The sequence below is a fragment of the Pristis pectinata genome, chromosome 24 (genome assembly GCF_009764475.1).
Source record: "Pristis pectinata isolate sPriPec2 chromosome 24, sPriPec2.1.pri, whole genome shotgun sequence".
Taxonomy (NCBI): Eukaryota; Metazoa; Chordata; class Chondrichthyes; order Rhinopristiformes; family Pristidae; genus Pristis; species Pristis pectinata.
In genome coordinates, this window is record NC_067428.1 from 18342537 (window position 1) to 18366798 (window position 24262).

The 24262-nt window shown below is 40.8% G+C and overlaps 1 protein-coding gene across 3 annotated transcripts in view; it reads right to left on the reverse strand.

Moving 5' to 3' along the window:
• Positions 1 to 289: 289 nt before the first annotated feature.
• The window catches only part of LOC127582757 (insulin receptor-like), a 202367-nt gene continuing 178394 nt past the window's right edge, over positions 290 to 24262 (reverse strand). For 2 of the 3 annotated variants that reach the window (XM_052038328.1, XM_052038329.1), the window contains 11 exons: positions 20022 to 20296; positions 17694 to 17833; positions 16177 to 16342; positions 13119 to 13215; positions 11925 to 11992; positions 11403 to 11632; positions 10777 to 10887; positions 9913 to 10072; positions 9127 to 9256; positions 5041 to 5175; positions 290 to 4177 (listed from right to left, as the gene is read on the reverse strand). In XM_052038328.1, coding sequence (XP_051894288.1) covers positions 3817 to 4177; positions 5041 to 5175; positions 9127 to 9256; positions 9913 to 10072; positions 10777 to 10887; positions 11403 to 11632; positions 11925 to 11992; positions 13119 to 13215; positions 16177 to 16342; positions 17694 to 17833; positions 20022 to 20296 — 1873 coding nt within the window. In that variant the 3' untranslated portion in view covers positions 290 to 3816. The remainder of the gene's footprint in view (positions 4178 to 5040; positions 5176 to 9126; positions 9257 to 9912; positions 10073 to 10776; positions 10888 to 11402; positions 11633 to 11924; positions 11993 to 13118; positions 13216 to 16176; positions 16343 to 17693; positions 17834 to 20021; positions 20297 to 24262) is intronic. The other variant, XM_052038330.1, reaches the window with a different exon arrangement.

A 24262-nucleotide genomic window follows, 5' to 3' on the forward strand; every position in this document is an offset into this window, starting at 1 on the left:
AATAATACATATTCATACTCTAAACCTCTTGTTTTGCGTAGACTGTAAATTGGGATTCTGTACAGTGATCTCTATAACATTAATAAAAATAAATAAAATATTAATTTTTTGAATATAAGAAAATCTTCAGAATTACAAAAGTTTGTGAATTTTTTTTCTGGTTATTGTAGTGTGAAACAGCCACTAAGTGTATATTAGAGTGAGGGGCTGTTACTTGGTTTCTGCTAGGTTAGTTACATAAGGAAATCTAGGCACCTTAGAGCTAACAAACTTTACACTATATCAACAAAACAATTTCTATTAATAATCTTGTTATTTTCCTCCCAGACTCACTATAGACTCTGTCCCACCCAAAAGGCAACACAATTGTACATCTAAAAGGCCTCAATCACTAGCCACACTTCTCTTGCCTTTCTCCTTTACCTTTGGTTCACTTGATAAAAGATCAATGACCTGAAACACTCCCTCTCCCCAGAGGCTGCTGGACTGGCTGAACTTTTTCAGTATCTTCTGTTTTTATTAGTCATTCTCCTCTCTCCGTTATTCAGGCTTTAAGCCAGCCTTGACAGATGATTTAAAGCTCTCAATGAGTATGGACAGCTACTGCCTTTCCTTCTGACTGACAGCATGATTTGTTGATGAATATCCCTGATCTGAACAGCACAACTCCCTTCCTGGCTTATGGGGTCAAAATCCTGCAACTTGCCACCTCCCAGCCAACCCTGCAGTGGTTCAAGAAGGTGGCTTACATCTGGGGGGTGGAGTGCAAACTGGGGCAGGCAATAAATGTCAGCCTCCTATAGTCCTGAAGTGCCAGTTCTCTCGTTCCTCCTATCTCTCATGGTCACATTGTAAGTGACCTGCCTGCCTGTGAGACCAGGCCAGTTACTTTCAATATGGAACGGCAGGTTGAGAGAAGCAGTGTAAAAAATACTTTGAAAGACACTATAGGGATGGTTGAAAATAAATAAACACTCTCAATTGAAAGAAGTTAAAACATCCCCTTGAAACTGGCCACAATTTCCCATTTGGTGTGTAATTTCAACAGTGGCAAATTGCTTGCCTTCTCCACGCTCGAATTGTTACCTTCTCCCCACCCGAAATTCCTGAAATTCCCATCCAGCTGATAACATCTGTGGACTGCATATTTAACAAGGAGGCAGAATGTAATTAATATTTATGGATGTGGTCAATTTTTATCCAAATACATTGCTGTTGCAGATTAAGGAGGAAGGTAATTAAATCCTATTCAATCACTGATTAAGATGACAGCAGCTTTGGGGATTTGAGCTTCATGTCCCTAACTAGCTTAGCAGCCAAAGGGTAAACCACAGAAGCCTGACAGAAAAGGCTTTGTTTCATTCCAAGTGCACACAAGTGGTTGTGAAGTGGGCAGGCAATTCAGAGAAAAGCCTCTTTGGGTGGCCAGGGTGTGTCAGAGAGAGGAGTGGGTGGTGAGGACAGTGGGATCTCAGAAGAGCAAATCATCATGTTGACTTGTACGAAATAACAGCTCCTGGTGGGGATCAGCAACAAAGATCTGGTGACCAATGAGGTGACTGGCATACTTGTAAACTGAAGAAGATTATTCCTCTCCAGAGGGATATGACTGAAGTTTAAATTTTCAAAATCTCATGATAAAGTAAAACTTGGGAGTTCTAGGACATGCAAAACTGTACTTTGGCAAAAAAAAAAGCTCACGCTGACGGGGTAAATACTGAAAGTATTAACATTTAATGTGGACTTGTAATTTAGTTTGGCAATAACCATTCAGATTTTCAATGCCAACATGAGTTAGTCAACCTTGCAGAGGGCAAGAGTAGTGAAACTGACATTCACTACCCTTACAAGACTTCCTTCCCTCCAGACTACCAGCCTAAACTTACAAGGAGCTGGAGTTCAAGATCAGCTCACACCATCAGCATTTATCTTAATTTATGGACTGGCCACGATTGTTGTGAAATTAGGATCAGCACAAGTTCCTTTCCCAGCTCCCATGGGAAAGCAGTTTAAGAAGTTTTAAAGCTCAGACCCTTAAATTAATGGAGTGAAGCACAAGGAAGGAATCCATCCTGTCCACCACCAGGTGAATACAATTTTAATGGTAAGGCTTTGGATAAAGTTGAGGATGGTTACAGATGGCCAAGTGTCTGTGAGCCACTGGGCTTAGTGTTCTTGACAAGACCCAGCATTGATGTCTTTATTTATTCATTTACAGGATTTGGACTTTGATAGCAATGCCATTCCTAATTGCTCCTGAACTGAGGACAAAGTTAAGAATCATGAACATGATATATAGCATTATTCATCCATTGTTATATTGGAAAATAATTCATTCCATGCTGCTTTCACGCTGACCAATCCTCCTTTAGCCTCTCCAACTCCTATGTGAGTTTGGAATGCCAGTTCATTGTACCAGATAAAAGGAAGCTTAAAAAGCAAATTGAATTGAGTTTACATTGCTACATGAATGTGCTAACTTTTGTTTTGAAATTTGGCACTTCAGCCACTTTGTAGTTCTCTCTTTTCAGTCCAAGGAGAATAGCAGCTGACTACGTGAGCCCTGAAGTCATCTGAAACATGTCCTTTCCAGTTCCCTGCACCTACCTGTCCAACAACGATTCCTTCACTGCTTACCAACACAAACTGAGACAGAATGTGTGATGAAAACTTCATCCTTTCCTCCTACTAGCTAGGCCCTTTGAAACTAGTCACACAGAGTATTGATTTTTAAGGCTAGACCGTTTGCTTGCTGATGTCAACCCCCTGACTCATACTGTCTCTAGTCACATAAAGCTTTAAAAGAGGTCTGTGAAGAGCAAAAAGCAGAATCTGAAACCCAGAGCTTAGTTTTTGTAAATTCTTTGCTCCCTGACAAATGCCCTTGTGCCAGATGTTAACAAAGAAATCACTTGCACTGGTCCAAATTCTATAAAACCAAATTGCATCACAAGGAGCACTGGCCCTCAGAGGCACACTTTTCATTTCTGCAAAGCCTTTCTTGGAGAGGAGAGAATACAGCAAGCATCAATTTTGCACAAAACAAAACTCACAAAAGAAAGGAAAAAAACAGCAGCTATTGGTCTGAGGAACTGTTATCCAACCATTGTGTCTAAAATAACTTCCAACCATGATTTTTTTTCTTAAGGTATATATCAATGCTAGAGTTGGAATTTGGCAGAAGATTTCAGTTTACTTTTGATTTTCTGATCCGCAAGATTCCCACTGTTAAAATATTCATGTCAGGAAAACTAAATTGGATTTCTGTCATTTTATACTGTAGATGGTTTTTTTGTTTCCATCTGTAGAAATTTTGCCCCACCACTATTTCCCTTCCCTCCCTCAAGATCAGGCCTAAACTCAGCCTCAAGCGCTCCACAGAAGAAAGTTGTAAAGGTCACTTCCTGGCTGGGACAGGGATGTTGATACAGCCTTAGAAATGAACCACTGATATGATTCTGGCAGATGTGTGTGCATGTCTGTGTACAAATGTGTGGATGTGCATACATGCCTGTGTATCAGAATATATATATGTACATATGTTATGTACAGCTGTATGTCTGCTTGATGTATGTACATGTATTCACCATATGAACGTGTATATATTTCTACAGTTATAGAATATGCGCGAGTTTTCTTTGTCTCTTCACAGTTTGATTCATTTACATAACCAGCCACTTGGCAGAAAAATGATTTCTTTTAGACGAATGAAGGTCCTTTTCCCTATGTGGCAAACTGTGGCAGCCATAATTGAGTCCTGAGATTCTAAGGGCCCAATACATGAAAATGATAAAGAAATGGGAGGTAGAGGAAATGTTACGAAGGGCTTGACCTTGGCAAGGACAATATTCGCCCATTCTTCTTGCCTCCGTTCATGTGGGTGTATGGTATATGTTCATCATAGTTGCCCCTCAGGCCCATGGTGGGCCCATTGTCTCGGCTGTGACTAAGCGGGGTTTCTGTCTGTGAGTAAGAAGAAGGGTCAAGCGGAATGCTTTCCATATTCTCAAAATCCATGTCATATTCTTCCGTATCAGGAGGCTTGTTATCCTCACTGTAGTAGAAGGAGACATCACGAAAACTTGGGTGAAGATCGTCTTTGAGCATCCCAATGATCTCCACAAAAGAGGGTCTTGACTTTGGATTGTATTGCCAACACATCTGCATCAGGGTGTGTCTGAAACAACAAGAGCAGGCAGGAAAGTTTTTAGAAAATATAAAGATACCAAAGTCACATACAATTATCATTTAGATGAAGAAATGAACATGTACAACTTAAAAGACAGTTATTAGTGGAACCAGTTCAATTTGAGAGAGAATAAATTACAATGCAGAAAAATAGGGGAATAAGATTGACAGGATTGCTCTAATGCTCGATGGACTGGATGGCCTCCCCATGTCATAACAATTCCACTATTCCAACAGCACAGCAGAAAATCCATGTGTCCATGTTTACAGTTTGTACACTGCAATCAGAAAGTAACTGCAATTCCCAGCATAAAATGAACTTCTTTACTTTTAGCCAGGGCAGCATTGACTCAGTTGATGTAACTTTGGCATATAGTTTATGCACCACCCTTAAGACATGAACACAACATCTAGACTGGCACTCCAGTGCAATACTTAGAAACTGTTTTAATGTCAGAAATGCTAAAAACTTTGGAAAATTATGACTATCTAGTCTCCGATTCACACACCCCAGAGTGGAAACTATGTGAGGAATGGTTAAGAGAAGCACAGAGCAAAGAGGAAGTGATGAATGACAAAGGAGAAAAAAGTTGCGGGTAATTAGATGGGGAAAGAGTGTGGGAGAGGAAGAAGCAAGTCACATTATATGAATTTGGTGAAAATTGCAACCTGAGTGAATAATCATCAAGCTGTCTTAATCAGAAAAACCCCAAGATCGACTCACTCTGATGATAGGTTAATGGTAAAGATGCTATAATTGGCTTTGCTGATGGACCAAGCCAGAATTAACTACCTGTTGAAGATAAGATGAGGAAAAGGTTAATAAGGAAAATAAACTAAAATCAGACTCACAGTCTATCAGCACAGTTTTCTGGCCGATCCAAAAAGCCTCCATCCATTACGAATTTAAGAACTTGCTCATTTGATAGTCCCTGGTATGGTTGCTCTGCTAGAGTGCTGATCTCCCAAAGCACAACTCCAAATGACCTAACAATGAACACAAAAGTACACAGCTTAAAAAGAAAGCAAAATGAACTTTAAACAAGAACATTCAATCTATATGAAAATTGTAAAATCTTATTGCATTGAAGGAGGACGTTCAATCGCATTCATGCCTGTGCTGACTCTTTAGTTCCAAACCCCAGTGCCTTCTTCCACAACACTACAAATTTGAAAGCTACTATGAAATCTCATTCCACTATACTGTCACGTGGTACATTCTAGATTTCAACAACTATGTGAAGAAATTTCTTATTTCCAATTCTTTTGTCCATTATTTTAAATTCTAGGACCTTTGGAGTAGAAGGCGGCCATTTGCCCCTCAAGCATGCTCTGCCAATCAATCGTGGCTGATCCAATCTCAGCCTCAACTCCATTTTCTTACTTGTTTCCCATGACTCACCTGTAGTCCAAAACAAGAAAGATTTTATTCCTATCTACTATATTAAAACCTCTTAAAATTTCAAAGCAGAGTTGTGGCTGCTGGACTTGTATTCAAAAGCATGGACTGCTCATCCAGAGACACAAATTCTAAGCCCTCCAACCAGCAAGGGAATTTAAATTCAAGTAATTAAGTAAATCCAGAATAAAAACCTAACAACAAAATGATGACCATTATACTTTGAGCTTTACCGCAAAAGTGATGGATTATAAAAGTTGATAAATTTTGCTATATTTATATATATCTTCACTAAGAAGTTGGTGACACTTCACCTATATTTTTGTGTAGTTTTCATCTCCTTATTTAAAGAGGAATATAATTGCTTTAAAGGCAGTTCAGAGAAGGTTCACTGTATTGATTCCTGGGAAGGAGTTGTCTTATGAGGAATGATTAAGCAAGCAGAGCCGACGCTCACTGGAATAAAGACAGAAAATGCTGGAAATACTTACCAGGTCAGGTCGCATCTGTGAGAAGAGAAACAGAGCAAACATCTTCGACCTGAAACATTAGCTCTGTTTCTCTTCCACAGATGCGACCTGACCTGCTGAGTATATCCAGCATTTTCTGTTTTTATTTCAGATTTCTTGCATCTGCCTAGAACACCACAGCACAGTACAGGCCCTTTGGCCCATGATGTTGTGCCGACCTTTTAACCTACTCTAAGATCAATCTAACCATTCCCTCCCACATATCCCTCCATTTTTCTATCATCCATGTGCCTAAGAGTCTCCTTAATATCCCTGATGTATCTGCCTCTACCAGCACCCCTGGTAGCGTGTTCCACGCACCCACCAATCTCTGTGTAAAAAAAACTTACCCCTGATATCCCCCCTGGACTTTCCTCCAATCACCTTAAAATTATGCTCCCTCATGTTATCCATTTCCACCCCAGGAAAAAGTCTCTGACTGTCCACTCGATCAATGGCTCTTATTATCTTGTACACCTCTGTCAGATCACCTCTCATCCTCCTTTGCTCCAAAGAGAAAAGCCCGAACTCACTCAACCTATCCTCTAAGACTTGCTCTTCAATCCAGGTAGCATCCTGGTAAATCTCCTCTGCAACCTTTCTAAAGCTTCCACATCCTTCCTATAGTGAGGCGAGCAGAACTGAACACAATATTCTAAATGTGGTCTAACCAGGGTTTTATAGAGCTGCAACATTACCTCGCGGCTCTTGAACTCAATTCCCTGACCAATGAAGGCCAACACACCATACGCCTTCTTAACAACCTTATCAACTTGCGCGGCAACTTTGAGGGATCTCAGGATTTGGGGACCCCAAGATCCCTCTGTTCCTCCACACTGCTAAGAATCCTGCCATTAACCCTATATTATGCCTTCAAATTCGACCTTCCAAAGTGAATCACTTCACACTTTTCCACATTGAACTCTATCTGCCACTTCTCAGCCCAGCTCTGCATCCTATCAATGTCCCGTTGTATGTCCCTTGACAACCTTTGACACTATCCACAACACCACCAACCTTCGTGTCATCTGTGACCTTACTAACCCACCCTTCCACTTCCTCATCCAAGTCATTTATAAAATTCACAAAGAGCAAGGGTCCCAGAACAGATCCCTGTGGAACACCACTGGTCACTGACCTCTAGGCAAAATATGCTCCATCTACAACCCCAGGGACTTATCTATCCTAATGTTTTTCCATAAGTTCCAGCACATCCTCCTCCTTAACATCGACATGTTCTATCTTATCAGGTTGTTTTACGCTGTCCTCACAAATGTCAAGGTCTCTCTCTCAGGTGAATACTTAAGCAAAGTATTTATTAAGGACCTCCCCTACCTCCAACTCCAGGCACATATTTCCTCCTCTATCCCTAATTGGTCCTACCTTCACTCTAGTCATCCTCCTGTTCTTCACATACGAGTAGAACGCCTTGGGGTTTTCCTTAATCCTACTCACCAAGGCCTTCTCATGCCCCCTTCTAGCTCTCCTAAGTCCATTCTTGAGCTCCTTCCTGGCTACCTTGCAACTCTCTAGAGCCCTGTCTGATCCTTGCTTCCTAAACCTTAAGTAAGCTTCTTCCTTCCTCTTCACTAGATATTCCACAACTCTTGTCCACCATGGTTTCTTCACTCTACCATCCTTTTCCTGCCCCAATGGGACAAACCCATCCGGAACCCAATGCAAGTGATCTCTAAGCAATTTCCACATTTTCATTGTGCATTTCCCTGAGTATATCTGCTCCTAATTTACACTCCCAAGTTCCTGCCTAACAGCATCATAATTCCCCCGCCCCCAATTAAATACTTTCCCATACCATCTGCTCCTATCCCCCTGCAAGGCAAGGGTAAAGGTCAGGGAGTTGTGGTCACTGTCTCTGAAATGCTCACCCACTGAGAGATCTGACACCTGACCAGACTCATTGCCTAGTACCAGATCCAGAATGGCCTCTCCTCTAGTTGGCCCGTCCACATATCGTGTCAGAAAATCCTGCACGGACACCCCTAACAAATTCTGTCCCATCCAAACTTCTTGCACTAAAGAGGTGCAGTTTTTGTTGTCATTTTCATGCAGTCACTGGAGCTCAGAAGAATGAGAGGTGATCTTATTGAAACATGTAAGATAATGAGGGGGCTTGAACGGGTATATCCTGATTAAGGTTTTCCCTTCATAGGATAACCTAGAACAAGGGGGAAAATTTTCATAATAAGCAATCACCCATTAAAGGTAGAGATGAGGAGAAATTTCATCCCTCTGAGGGTTGTAAAATCTTTAAAATTCTCTGCCCTAGAGAGCTGTGGAGGTTGCATCACTGAATATATTGAAGCCTGAGATAGATTTTACGGCTATAGAAGATTCAAGGATTATGGAGAACAGGAAAGTGAAGGCCAAGTTTGATCAGACGTGATCGTATTGAATGGGGGATATTGCCAACTCCTGTTTCTATTTCTTATCTTGTTATGTACTGGATTGTTGTAAAAAGCCATCTTGTTCACCAATGTCCTTCAAGCAAGGAAATCTGCCACCCTTACGCATTCTGTTCTATATATGACTCTAGATTCACCATCATGTGTTTGATTCTTAGCTGCCCTTTGAATTGGACATTCACAATTCAGTGCACAATAAGGAATTGACAACAAGTACTAAGTTTGCCAGCAGTGTCCACAGCCCATGAATAAATAAACATTAAACATCAAAATAGAATTAAAAAGTTACAGCAGTTTAGATTGCACATATCCCCATTGTGGAGCAAACCCTCAATAGGAACAGGAGAGGTCTCCATAATTAGCAATGTTCTTTATACATGGAGCCATGACAGATGAACATTGGGTTATGAACTTACTGGCAGAAAGGGCCAAGGGGTTCATTGGCCTACTTTTATGCCTTTCTTTTAAGCAAACTGACTGTCTGCAAAGACTAGTTGCTCCACTTAACACAATGATACAGAATAAATGCTATTTCCATTGGAATTTCACCCTCTGCCAACCATGATCACCCCGGAAAAATCCAGCTTTTACGCTGCAATAGACTCACCAAACATCAGAATACGTAGTAAATACTCCATCTTTCAGGGATTCTGGGGCCATCCACCGCACAGGCAGCAACCCTTTTCCACCTTTACGATAGTAGTCTGTCTCATAAATGTCTCTGGTCATTCCAAAATCTTTATTAAAATAAAATCAATTACATGTCAGCTAGCAATTATACAGAATATATACAGAACAAGAAAGGTACAGCAACAAATCAAATTATACCATACTTTCAAGATAATGGCACTATTCATCAGCAAAACAGCTTGGCAGGAATATATTTTCATAGATTTTTTTTTCGCTTTTACAAAACATTTCTGCATATATAAACACAGAGCTCTGTGTAAATACAAGCTCTACAAGTTAGAGGGAGATGAAGGGATAGCTAGCTCATCCATCTCGAATTAGGAGCCAAACAATGTCATCTAAATCACTGTAAAATCGGCTGAAGGCTCTCCTCTCCACAATCCTATCTCCACTAGCTTACATTTGCTCAGTCATAGATCTTAAGTAAAGGGTTGTTCATTCTATTTTGCATTCGTGAACTGTAAGGTGGTGCAGATAGTATAATTAGGTCAGTATTTATTGCTTATCCTAAATTGAAATGAATAGCTTATGGGGCCATTTCAGTGGGCCGTTCTATCAGCCACAGACCACAGGTCTGGAACTACAGATATCTGACCAGCTAAGGGTGATTGATTTCCATTCGGAAAGACATCAGCCCAATTCATTATTTCCTAAACCCTCTTTAAGTCTTATACTGAGTGATCCGTTTCACACCAAACCCTACCTCCAATTTTAACTGTGTAATCCTCTCCCACCATGCAGTTTCGAGCTGCCAGATCTCTGTGGACAAACTTTTTGGCGTTAAGGTAAGCCATTCCATCTGAAATTTCAGCTGCCATCTGGATCATCTCCTTCAGGGTAGGTGGCTGGCGGCCTGGGTTAATCTGAAAGGGCAGAAAATGGTCAGTGTTTAACTGTTAATTTTGTCTCTTTACAGGTACAAGAGAACATGAAGGTTCCAAAAACCTTGGAGTTGTTATGCATAAGGGGTAACACTTGTGTGAAAGGCCTCAGGCTGCTAATCAGGGACAGTAAATAAAAAGGTCATATCAGCAAGTTAATATGCTGGAAATTACTTCATTCACCTGCATGTCATTTCTGGGTTATATCATTTTTCCCTCTCCTATTTTGTTCTGTCATTCCCCGCTACATGCTGCAGCCTCCATCCCATTCCTATTCCCAGTCATTTCACCATTCTCTCCACACCCTCCACTCTCACACCGACTCCACAGTCCCGACTCTCCCCTGCTTAGTTCCTCAGCCACAATTTTCTGAAAAATCTGCGATGTATTGGGCTTATATTTTTGTCATTTTCTACTCGTGTACACACAGTGTTTCACTAACCTGAAGCAATTTCATTCAAGAATTTTAAAAAATTCCTTGTACTTTGCAGTTAGAATACAGGTGTAACATTATAAATTTATAGATTACACACAACTTTTTAAAAATTCATTCCCCTGAAAATCTACCAGCACTAAGTTACTTTTAAATGCTAATAATCCCACATCAGGGCATGTAACACAAGCAGCTCAATGGGATTGGTTTCCATTGTTTTAAGAAGTTCGTGAGTATGTTGTAGTGAAATTACCTCAGCATCTGGGCGTAATGAGCGCAAGTAACTCTTCAGATCCCCATGGATCATCAATTCCATGACAACCAGCGTAGGCTGCCCCTTCGATACAACACCAAGCAAACGGACCTACAAAGAGAAGCTTCAGCTCAACTCCAATGTTAATGATCAGGTCCATGCCGACAAACACATATTGCATCTTTAATCAAAACTTCACATGATGCTTTACTGGAGTCAGTGGTAGTACTGACTAACACTTAGCCACTGATTCAAGTTTAAATTCAAAATTTGTTTTATGCCTGGTTAGTCATTCAAGATGTTGATTGGCTTCCTTTACCCAACCTTCTCTGCATTATTGGTGGCCCTGCCTTCAGCTCCCTTGGGATCAGTCTGGAATTTGTTGCCTACCACAACATTTCAATCCATCTTTGACCTGTGAGTGAATACAAGGCAGCTGCAGAGATATTCTGTCAGTTGTGTTCCTTTACTCATCAGCTCATTGTTTTACATCTTGGTGAGCAGCCCCGAAGACATTACCCATTGTCCAAATTTCCATACTGTGACTCCTTTTGAGTGTGGAAGGAGGGAAGATACAATAAGTATAAGGAGACATTACAAGAAAAGGAGGACTGTAAAGATCATACCACATGGTGACAGCTGAACGCCTTCATCACTGATGCCTCATTCAGGAACTCAATGCGCTCTCGAAGACTGGCTGACTCATTTACAGTTTTCACTGCCACACGTGTATCTGGGTATCCCTTCACGATATCCTTTGCATTCCCTTCATAGACCATACCAAAGGAACCTTGCCCCAGCTCTCTCAGCAGCTCTATCTTATCGCGTGCAACCTCCCATTCATCTGGAATGTAGACTAGAAGGAATAATGTTACAAGCAATTAGTGACATTGTAATAAAAAAATAAACAGAGCCCACAAAAATGTTGGCTATGTATGAACTTTAAGTCTTGGGAAATGAAAAACTACAAAATGCAAATCAACCAAACTGAAGCTAATTTTAGCTTAAAAATAAGCCCTTCACATTGATTACCACAACACCTGCTATTTTGCCAAACCAAAATAGCATTTATAATAAAATATCCCATGCACTTTGCAATCTAGGAGGCAGAAGAGTGAGAAACAGATTTCTAGAATTCAGATACTCACCATCATTGGCACTAATGTATTCTGGATTTGAAGAAGTGTAAAACATTCCTGTAGGCAATTCTGTTCGCCTGAAAATAAATTTATTGCAATATCTTCATTAATTAATTCAACAAAAGTTCCCAATGACTAAAGCACACCTATATTTTGTTACTGATAATCAATTTATTTTAACTATTCAGTTTGATTCACTTTAGTATTTCAGCTATCAGTTAAATCTATGCTTACTTTTGGGAAAATAAATAAGATTTAAATTTTAACAGGGCATCAGTATTTTTCTTAAGAATGGGCCATTATTGCCATAGATTTGTATTTCACAGTGCAAGATCATACCAAATCATAAACCAACTTTAAAGTCATAGGTGAACAATTGCCATTTTCATCATATTGTTTCTCTCATTTTCCGCAAATGCTTCTATTTGCCTATAAACAAAATTAACTTATTATTCCCCTCGGTTCTAAGCAAATTCTATTTAGATCCTACCTTCTTCCTGGATTGCCTTTTATATACACGCCTCACTCTCTGCACTAAGCAGTTAGCAGATCATAAGATCTATGCTATTGCAGGAAGTGGTAAAAAGGTGGACATGGCATATCAGAGCAGTGGAATTACAGCCACTGACGGCAAAAAAGCTCACTCTGACATTCTGATGATGAAACTCATCCTTGCAGGTCAAAATAACCTGCGTGAAGATGAAATTTGCAAACTGGTAAGATTTTGAAAAAGTAACATGCTGTACAGAGACCAAAAGGAACCAAGCACTATTTTAGCTTGTTTAATTTTACTTTTATGTAAAAATAATCATCTAAATCTGTCAAAATATAAAATTAAATCCAACAATTATTTATAGATATTTTTGGCAAACAGTGATTTGTTATGGTGAGTCTCACATCGAAAAAACAGACCTCCAGTATGACCCTGTCAGTCTGATTAAGGCTGAAAAATTGCTCTTTATTTGCTATCAATTTGCAGTACTTCAGAACAGTGTGTTCAAAAATATGCAATGCAACAGTATACTGACACTTCTAAACATTGTTACTGTACCATCATATAATGGGCACGGTGAGGATCTGATCATTTAGCTGGAGTCGTGGCTACACAGTGCTGTGTGGCGTGGATAGAAGAAACGAGGAGGACGTGAAAAATAATACATTTCAAGATACGATCATGAACATGAAGTGTTGATACAATCTTACCTTTTCTTCACTACCAAAAAGACAACTGGAACTACGATGACAAGCAGAATGGCGAGGATTGATGGCCCAATTATCTTGTAAATATCAGTATTATGATCTGTTTGCAAGAAAAAGAAATATTCACTGGACTAGTGAGGCTAGAACTTGATGTGGTGAAACATTTTACGTAATGGCGCAGGTGAGAAGGAGAAGTAATAATATGTGGATCCAATTGTTTTACAAATGTCCTCCTTTCACCCCAAATTAAGGAAGCTGGTTTCAGTGAAGTGAATACTAGAGATGGTGTGCCATATATAGAATTCCAGCAGCTCATCAGTGAAGCATCATCTCTGTTCCAAACTAACCTGGAGTATTATTGTAATTAATCTAAATTACTAACTTACAGAAATGTTGAGGTGCAACTGTCAGAAGGTTCAAACGATCAATCCATCAAGTCAATTACCACAGTAAATGCAAGTCAAAAAACTGCAAATACTGCAAATCCAACATTTGATCGAGGGTCTTCAACCCAAAATATTTATTCTGCATCTCTTTCCACAGATGCTGTCTGACCTGGAGGAATTTTCCAGCATTTTCTGTTTTTGAGTCAAAAACCACAGTTTTATGGACCAATCACAAAACACTTAATTACATTCTCCTTCATTAAGTACATTTCCATTCTTAGCAAAGTTTCAACCAATCAAGATGTGCTAAGGAACAATGAACTAAATAGGAAGGTTCTTTCAACCTATTCCAAGGAAATTCCAACCCATCAGAAAATACTTTATCAATTGCCTCAATGTATCCAGGTACACCTCTTTGCAAGTTTCCCTGACTACTTCTAAATCTGATGGGAAATGGTACAAACAAAGAAACATGCAAAGTAGCAACAGCTGTGTGTTAACCTGTACTTCCAAAATCTGGCTCCATTGAGAGGACATAGGTTTAAGGTGCTGGGGAGTAGGTATAGAGGTGTCAGGGGTAAGTCTTTTTACTCAGAAAGTGGTGAGTGTGTGGAATGGGCTGCCGGCAACGGTGGTGGAGGTGGATACGATAGGGTCTTTTAAGACACTTTTGGAATAGGTACATGGAGCTGAGAAAAATAGAGGGCTATGGGTAAGCCTAGTAACTTCTAAGGTAGGGACATGTTCGGCATAGATTTGTGGGCCGAAGGGCCTGAATTGTGCTGTAGGTTTTCTATGTTTCTATGAAATCAGTAGTATAGAATAGAATAGTAGCTACTTCTTCTAAGATGCTAGTATGTAGGTCATTAGGTTCAGAGGACTTGTTTGCCTTACATGCATCAGATTGCCCAGTACCTTTACTTTTCCTTCCAAAGTAGATAACCCACATTTTCCCCACATTATAATCCATCTGCCAACTTCTTCACCCATTCATTTTACCTATCTATATAGGTCACTTTACCTATCCATTCACTTTACCTATCTATCTATTTGCGGTGTCTCTGTGTCCTCCTCACAATTTGCTAACTCACCTACCTTTGTGTCATCAGTGAAGCATTAGGAGTACATATGGGCCCTGTATAAGCAACAGAAGGAGTGGACCATCTCACAAACTGCCCACTCCATCTCCCATTACCTGCCCCTGTGAAAAAGTCTGCGGTTTCCACAAGGGCCTCATTAATCCCCCCAAAACCCACCAAGTTGTAGTGGAAGCAAGTTATCCTTGATCCTGAAGAACTGCTTAAGAAATAGTAGTAATTTTTCCTCAAGTGATAGAGATTGTTTCAATTTCCTCCCTTCCTGTCGTCCCTTGATTGCCTTCTATTATTGGATCAACACACAAATGAGCTGGAGGAACTCAGTGGGTCAAGCAGCATCTATGGAGGGAAATATACAGTCGATGTTTCAGATTGAGACCCTTCATCAGAACTAGAAAGATGGGAGATGGCCAGTATAAAGAGGTGGGGGGGGAAGGGGTGGAGCAAGAGCTGGCAGGCAACAGGTGGATCCAGTTTGGGGGGAGTGCGGGTGATAGGCAGGTGAGAGAGAAGGAGAGTGGGAATGATGTAAGAAGCTGGGAGGTGATAGGTAGAAGTAATAAAGGACTGAAGAAGATGGAATCTGATAGGAAAGAACAGTGGAAACATGGAATAAAGGGAAGGATGTCAGGTTGGAGACTACCAAGGTTGAATACGAGGTGCTGATCCTCTAATATGGTTCTATCATCAACTTGGCAGTAGAGGAGGCAGTGGACAAACATGTGGAAATGGGAAGTGGAATTAAAGTGGCTGGCCACCAGGAGATCCCAGCTGGTACAGCGAACAGAGTGAAGGTGCTCAACGAAGCGATCCCTCAATCTGCATCCGGTCTCACCAACGTAGAGAAGGCCACACCGGAAGCGCCAGATGCAATAAATGACACCAATGGATTCACATGTGAAGAACTGCCTCACCTGGGAGATCTGTTTAGGGGCCTGAATGGTGGTGAGGGAGGAGGTGTAGGGGCAGGTGTAACACTTTGTATGGTTGCAAGGATAAGTGCCTGGAGGGGGGACGAGCGGAAAAGAGTGTCACGGAAAGAGCGATCCCTGCGGAAAGTGGAGAGGGCAGGGGAGGGGAAGATGTGCCTGGTGGTGGGATCCTGTTGGAGATGACCGAAGTTGCAGAGAATGATATGCTGGATGTGTAGGCTTGTGGGGTGGTAGGTGAGGACTAAGGAGGTCTATGTTAAGTCGGTGGGGGGGGGGGGGGGGCGCGGATGGGCTCTATCGATTTATTTTCGATCTTATCTCCATTGACTTATCTCTATCACAGATCCTTTTATTATTGGGATGTCTTTAGAGTCTTCTACTGTGAAGGCATAAAATAATTATTTAAAATCTTTGCTATTTCTCTATTTCATATTATTAATTCACATTATTAATTATATCGAGCAAGAAAAGTAATTCTAGCTGAATAGCAAACATGTTCAAGGTCTTGGGATTCGCTATCTTATGATTTATTGAGAACCCTTAAGAGATGTTAGGAAGTGGCAGGTGCTCAATCCCACAGCACTCAGAAGTAGAGCTTGGGTTGGTATTGAGTGCAGGCCCACTCATCTTTCCTGAGAAAACTCACTCGTGTTTGAATCTTGAATACAGAAGGAGAATGCCTCTGTCCAAGAGCCATTTCCGGCCAGTGATGTAGCTCGTACTTTCACAGTATAGTTCCCAGGATGGTGCACTTTCAGTTTGCAGCCTTGCTCAGCGAGGTATCTTTTACGAGACACACACTGCTGCATTTCCTACACCAACAATCACAATTAAACATCAATTCTCAAGGATATAGAAAGCAATTGTTTTTACTTTATTTTTAGTTAAAATACACACTGTGACCCTGTCTATCAAACCATATTTTCTTGCACTGAAAACATATACCGCCAACTGGTTAAGCCAGTAAGAAGTCTCAGTGACTATCATGCAAGCACGCACTTCTTGTTTAATTTCTTACTGCCATGTATATTGGAAATTTGATACTTAAAAGTTATTACTTCTAGATTTAGAATAGAAATCCAGTAAGGAAATAAAACGAAACAATGCAGTTGCTGGACTTGCCAGCAGGCAGTGTGGCAGAGTCGAGATTCTAAAATGTTTCTCCAAACCTCAGAGAGTCATAGAGTTGTACAGCACGTAAACAGGCCCTTCAGCCCAACACATCCATGCCGACCAAGGTGCCTTCCTGAGTTAGTCCCATTTGTCTGCATTTGACCCATATCCCTCGAAACCTTCCCCATTCATGAATCTGTCCAAATGTCTTTTAAACATTGTAACTGTACCTAGCTCTACCACTTCCTCTGGCAGCTCATTCCACATACCCATCATCCTCTATGTGGAAAAACATACCCCTCAGGTCCCCTTAAAACTTTCCCCTCTCACCTTAAACCTTTGCCCTCCAGTTGTAGACTCCCCTACCCTGGGAAAAAGACCATGACCATCCACCTCATCTGTGCCCCTCATGATTTTATAAACCGCTATAAGGTCACTTCTAAGCCTCTTTCACTCCAGGGAAAACAGTCCCAGACTATCCAGTCTCTTCTTATAACTCAAGCCCTCCAGTCCCAGTAACATCCTTGCGAATCTTTTTTGTAGCCTCTCTAGCTTAATCACAACCTTCCCATAGTATGGCAACCAGAACTGGACACAATATTCCGGGTGCAGTCTCACCAACATCTTGTACAGCTATAACGTGATATCCTATTTCTTGTAATGAATATCCCTTTCGATGAAGGCAGGTGTGCCATACGCCTTCTTCACACCTTGTCTATCTGTGGCACCAACTTCAGAGAACTATGTACTTGTACCCCTCACTCACTGTTCAGCAACACGCCCTAAGGCTCTGTCATTTACTGTTTAAGTCTGCCCTGGTTTAACTTCTCAAAATGCATCGCCACACTTGTGTGAGTGAAGTTCCATCTGCCATTCCTTTACCCACTTTCCCAGTTGATCTAGATCCTCTTGTAACCTTAGACAACTTTTTCAATGTCCACCACACCACTAATGTTGGTGTCATCCACTGGCATCTTATCACAAAAAACTGACAGTGTACACAATTTACTAATAATTAGATGACAGTTGTTCAAAATGAGTTATACTCACTTCAGAGTCCACAAGACGTTTGTAATTTACTTCATACAACACAATGAGACCATTTGGATTCTTTGGCTCTTCCCATTTGATATGAACCACTTTATCGAAAACCTTGTGTGTGATTGGACCCACAATGTCATCAGCATTTGCTGTTAGGTAAACCAAAAGATCTTAATTCAAATGAACAACCACCAAAGCCACGTTTCATTATGTAAATAAATCAAGATCTGATATCAAGTTAATCTCAACATGCAATTTCAATCTTTTTATTTAACAATCTAGATAAAGATAAGGACTGGCATTTCTATAGCACCATTCACATCCCTTTAAGGACAGTTCAAAGCACTTTATAGCCAATGAAGTACTTTTGAAGAGTGCACATGATAGTGGTTAATTCACACACAGGAAGTTCACACCAATAATTTTATGACAATACCTAAACCATCTGCTTTTGTAAGGCTGAGTATGAGATAAATATTGTCCAGGATACCAGTGATAATACCTGTGTTCTTCTTAAAAACTGTGTCAGGAATCTTTTATGACTACCTGAGAGAACTTATAGAGATTCATCATGAAGAGGACATGTCCATCAGTGCCGCACAACCTATATTTTTATACTCATGGCTCTAGAATAGACTTGAACCCATAACTATTTGATTTGGAGGTGAGAGTGTTACCAACTGATAGGTGAAGGGTCACATTTCACATGACAGGGCAATGCAGGAAGGATAAAAGTCTGGGCAAGTCAAGAAGTATTGGTCAGCCTGAATTTATGTGCAGAGTACAGGATGGTAAACCAAGGGAGGTTCTAGAAAAGAACGAAGAGTTTCTTTTAATTCATTCATTCACAGGATATGGACATGGCCAGTATTTATTGTCCATTCCTAACTTCCCTGGTGAACACGATAGTGAGCTGCCTTCTTGAATTGCTGCAGTCCTTCTGGTGAAGGTACTCCCACAGAGCGATTAGGTAGGAAGTTATAGGATTTAGACCCAGTGACGCATTTCCAACTCAGGATGATGTGCAGCCTGGAGGGGAACCTGCAGGTGGTGGTAGCCCTACGTCTCTGCTGCCTTTGTTCTTCTTGGTGGAAGAGGTTGCAGGTTTGGGAAGTGCTATCAGAGTAGCCTGAGCAAGTAACTTCAGCTGATTTTGTACACATTGCAGCCACTACATGCCAGTGGAGGAGAGAATGAATGTTTTAGGGTGGTTGATGGGGTATCAATCAAGCAGACATTTTGCCATGGATACTGTCGAGCTTCACGAGATGCTAGCACTCCACTCATCCAGGCAAACAGAGAATATGCCATCACGCTCATGACTAGCGTCTTGTAGAAAGTCTAAAAACTTAACCATTAGGCTACCATAACATTCAGCAAACCTGGAGCAATTTCATAAACTCTCAGAAAATATCTATGCATACCGTGAATCACAACTCAGAGAGCAGATTGCACTGTTCACTGAGGTCTGTTCTGCAACTGCTCACTTGGAGTGGATTGCTCTCAGGAGGATGGTGTCTGTGAGGAGCCCTACTTGACACTCTACCTGCCTTTCTAACCAGGTTTATAACCAGGAATCTTAATACACTGCAGCTGCTGCAAGTTATGGTTTATAAGAAGCCTGGAAAGACTTGGATTTACTGTTGAAAAATCACTCGATGCTAGTTAAAAAGGGAGGGTCTAGAAATTCCTACAAGCAGTACTATAAGAATTTTCTGTGCGGTGTGCAGAAAAAGCTGAAGTGCCCTTCATTGTGTTCTGCATTGGCTGGGATAAGAATCCACAAAGGACACTCTATAAAAACAAATTTACTCAATTCTTTCCAAAGAGGGCAAAATTTGCTTGTGTGGTGACTACTTCCAGCAATCTGAATTAAACAATAGTTAAATTGGCAATAATTAAATAAAAATGCCACTAATTTCACTCAAATTCACCATTTTCTGACAATCCATATTGGTCATATTCTAGAAATCCCAGGATGGTACCAGCATAATCCTATGAAGTTTGAGTAACAGGTGACTTAAAAGGGTGTGTTGTCAGCAACTTGTTTCCTAATTACAGTGCAATTGGACTTTAGCAATCAACACAAACCTTCGGCCTTTTCAGATTAAAGTTTCTGATTTGTTCTTTCAACATTCCCCAGTCACCTTTCCTGTCAACAGCCACGTTATAGTCACAATGTATGTGATGGTTTGAGATTCTGACTTCCCTGTCTCTCAACTCCATCAGCATCTTATTGAAAAACATGGGTGCCAATGACTGTCAATCAACTCCATGGGTCATTTACTATCAACTGTACAGAAGGTATTGGAAATGGATAATTTCTTTTCTTCCTACCTTCGGGCATGGTTCGTGCACTAACATAAGCTGCAACACTACATCCCACAGTTTCTGCGTCATGGTTGCACGCATGAATTTCAATTCGATATCCTGAAAAATGACGCAAGTTGGAGATCACCAGAGACTCCTTCATCCACACCTTCTCTGATAATATTGGATACTCTTCCTCTGGTAATCTTGTTGCTGATGCATTACCGATGGAGGTAGGCGTAGTCACTTCTAGAATGCTGCTATTCGACAAGGTTCCCAGTTCCCTGCGTTTCCGTGAAGGTCTAAAATCAAGAATGACAAACAGTCAATTATAAAATAGCCGGTAGATTAAAAATGTGTGAAGCGATAACTGAATGTGTCTGGAATATTCTCAAAAAAATTAATGACGTTATTTTTGGAATGCAGGCATTGCTGAAAAGGTTGGTATTTATCGTTCCCATTTCCCCAGAGTTTGACAAAATGAAACAGCTTGGGGGGCATTTCAGAGGGCCATTAAAAATCAACCACACTGGTGTGGTACTGAAGTCACATCTTGACTAGATCAGGTAAGGATGGCTTTGTTCCTCAATGGACAATAGAGAATAACATTGTCCTTCATTAGAGCTGTGTGATATTTTACTGACAATAGTTATTTTGTTTACCCTTTGTTTAACTGAACTGAATTTCTCAAACTGTCATGGTGGGATCTGAAATACTGTTCTCTGGATTATCTGTCTCCACCTCTGGATTACCATCCAGTTAGGTATCCACTATATTATCATACCTGGAAAAATGTAGGACACCATACAGTTTTTTGGGGATGGGCAGAGAATAGCTGGGGGTAGTATCTACCCTGGCAATGACATTTCTAACACTCCTTGTGATCCACACTGGACTACTTAAGGAATAGGAACACGTGCTGTGAATAGCACTCATGAACCAAATGTTTTTATGTCTGAGGGGCAGACACGTGCTGTGAATAGCACTCATGAACCAAATGTTTTTATGTCTGAGGGGCAGAAGCAATGCAAGGACACAGTCTTCCAACTGCTTTCATGTTTATCCTACAGGCTTCACAAGGAACGGAAGTGGATTGCACACAAATAGTAAGGATTTTGCGCTGCGGTTTCTCATACGCTGCCCTAACCCATGATATTTAAAACAGAGATGGTGTCAAAGTATGTTACCAGTGAACCAACTTGCACAAATTCATTCCACATCACCAGCCACTTATATTCAATTTAAGTGCTGTTAACTTGCCCCTTTCAGGATGCCAGGCAGTGCCATTACTGCAGCTGTGCTGAGTCAATGAGGGGACTTCCAGCATGTGAAAACACAACAGCAAGGAATCAAGAGCATGAGTGGAAAAAAGCGGCACATTAAAGCCATTATACCCTGCAACAACTTAACCTGGCAAAAGTGATAATAGTCAAGTAATCCAATTGGACAAATGATTTACTCATATCCAAACACTCTGTACCAAGAACACAGTAGCCTGGATATTTAAAAAGTTCAGAGCAGTTTTTTGTTCCCAAGTTAAAGTGCTATAGGGTATAGATAAAACCAGGTCACAACAATGCATTGCAAAGGTTACTTCACTGATGCAGCGTGCTCTTAAAACAGAAAACAACTGGATGTCCAGTCTTTACTCAACATTTGAAATCAAAGAAACACTGGAAAATGTTACTTGCTCAAGGATTATTAATTGTATATACATTAAGCAATGCAGTATTAACCTTAAGAGTCAGTGGTGAACTTCATCAATGTCTCAATAGCTAAGCATCCAGCTTGGCAAGGAATTAGGCAACATATGGCTCAAGATACCATATTTAACCCTACATTTGAATGACTTCAGGTTCATCAAGGGGATGGATGTTGGTTGGTGGGTTTGAGGGTGCAGGGACAGAAGGGGAATGAAAAACCCTTGAAAGGCTACTTTCAAATGCTAACCAGTATTCCCTAGCTTTAAAAAAATAAGCTCCAAGACTGCAGACTGGAGAGGGGGGAAAGAGGTATTAATTTTGATTGGCCAATCTGGACACAATGGACTGAACATTTTCCTTTCTCTGCCATACATTTCTATGATTTGTCACAAATCAGACATCATTCAAGGAAATAACTTTCAGTCTGACCATCCAGTGGTCATTGTTGCCAGCTGGAAGAGCACAGCTGGTCAAGAGAGGGTCTCTCTCCCCCCTCCCCCAATTTTAAATAACTCGTTTATTTCACAGACATCCCATTAACCCAAACAAAAATGATACCGGTTTTCACAGACCCGTGTTTAAAAGAGTCTCTAAATGTTTTTCCTACCCATACATTTCAAATCTAATTTCTCAACCCACTTAAGCCAACTCTCCCTTCATGCCTTTGTTACAGCTTTTTACTTAAGTTTAAGATCCTAAGCTTTGGACATAGGTTTGTCACACTCAAACTGAATGTGTAATTCCATCATGTTATGATCACTCTTCCACAAACGATCCTTCTTTACAAGATCACTAATTAATCTCAGCATATCTAATTCGATTTAAAATAGCCCGTCCTTGGTAGGGTCCACACCTTATTGTTCAAGGGAACTGTCTCAAAAGCATTCCATGAACTGTTCCCATCTTTGTCAATTTGATTTGCCCAAATTATGAAGGTTGTACCAATGGTTATTGCATTACTGTTGTTGGAAGCCCCCTTTACATTAATCAATACAGTGTTCAACTTACGTTAGACTATTGTTTATTGACTACAGCTCTGCCTACAATACAATAATACCAAGCAAGCTTGTCACCAAACTCTGAGACCTAGGACTCAACACCTCCCCCTGTAACTGGATCTTGGCTTTCTAACAAACAGACCACAATCAGTGAGGATAGGCAGCAATACCTCCGGCACAATTATTCTCAACACTGGTGCACCTCAAGGCTGCGACCTCAGCCTTCTACTCCCTATACACTCATGACTGTGTGGTCAGATTCTGCTCTAACTCCATCTACAAGTTTGCAGGTGATACTACCATTGTAGGCTGTATCTCAAACAGTGATGAATCGGAGTACAGGAAGGAGATAGAGAGCTTAGTGGAATGGTGTCATGACAACAACCTTTCCCTCAATGTCAACAAAACTAAAGAGCTGGTCATTGACTTCAGGAAAGGGGGCGGTGTACATGCACCTGTCTACATCAATGGTGCTGAGGTCGAGAGGGTTGACAGCTTCAAGTTCCTGGGAGTGAACATCACCAACAACCTGTCCTGGACAAACCACGTGGATGCCATGGCCAAGAAAGCTCACCAGCGCCTCTACTTCCTCAGGAGGCTAAAGAAATTCAGTTTGTCCCCTTTGACTCTCACCAACTTTTACCAATGCACCATAGAAAGCATCCTATCAGGATGCATCACGGCTTGGTACGGCAACTGCTCTGCCCAAGACCGCAAGAAGCTGCAGAGAGTTGTGGACACAGCCCAGCACATCATGGACACCAGTCTCCCCTCCTTGGACTTTGTCTTTACCTCTCGTTGTCTTGGTGAAGCAGCTAGCATAATCAAAGACCCCACCCACCCCGGACATTCTCTCTTCTCTACTCTTCCATCGGGTAGAAGATACAGATGCCTGAGGGCATGTACCACCAGACTTAAGGACAGCTTCTACCCCACTGTGATAAGACTATTGAACAGTTCCCTTAGACAATGAGATGGACTATGACCTATGACCTCACGATCCACCTTGTTGTGACCTTGCACCTTATTGCACTGCACTATCTCTGTAGCTGTGACACTTTACTCTGTACTGTTATTTTTTTTACCTGTACTACATCAATGCACTCCGTACTAACTTGATGTAACTGCACTGTGTAATGAATTGACCTGTAAGATCGGTTTGTAAGACAAGTTTTTCACTGTACCTCGGTACAAGTGACAATAATAAACCAATACCAATACCTCAATGAAAGAGCTCCCTCTTTCTCCAGTACTGATGGATCAAAGTCCCTTTTTTCCCTAAACCACTTTTGAGCCACACATTCAACTGACTCAATGTCAATTTGCATATGCCTCAATAGTAATTCAGTGTAGTAATCCAGAGATAATGTCACTTCATCTTGTTTTTAAAAAAATAGAATTAGAAAAAAACAAGTCCATAAATAAAAGGGGACCCAGGGATAAAGCTCTGTATATGAGCTCCCATTTACTGCATTGTTCCATATGTTTCAAAAAGACATTAGATTTTTACAAATTATATGGAACAAAATAAATTATGTATTCAACTTGGTGAGACATCTCAAGAACA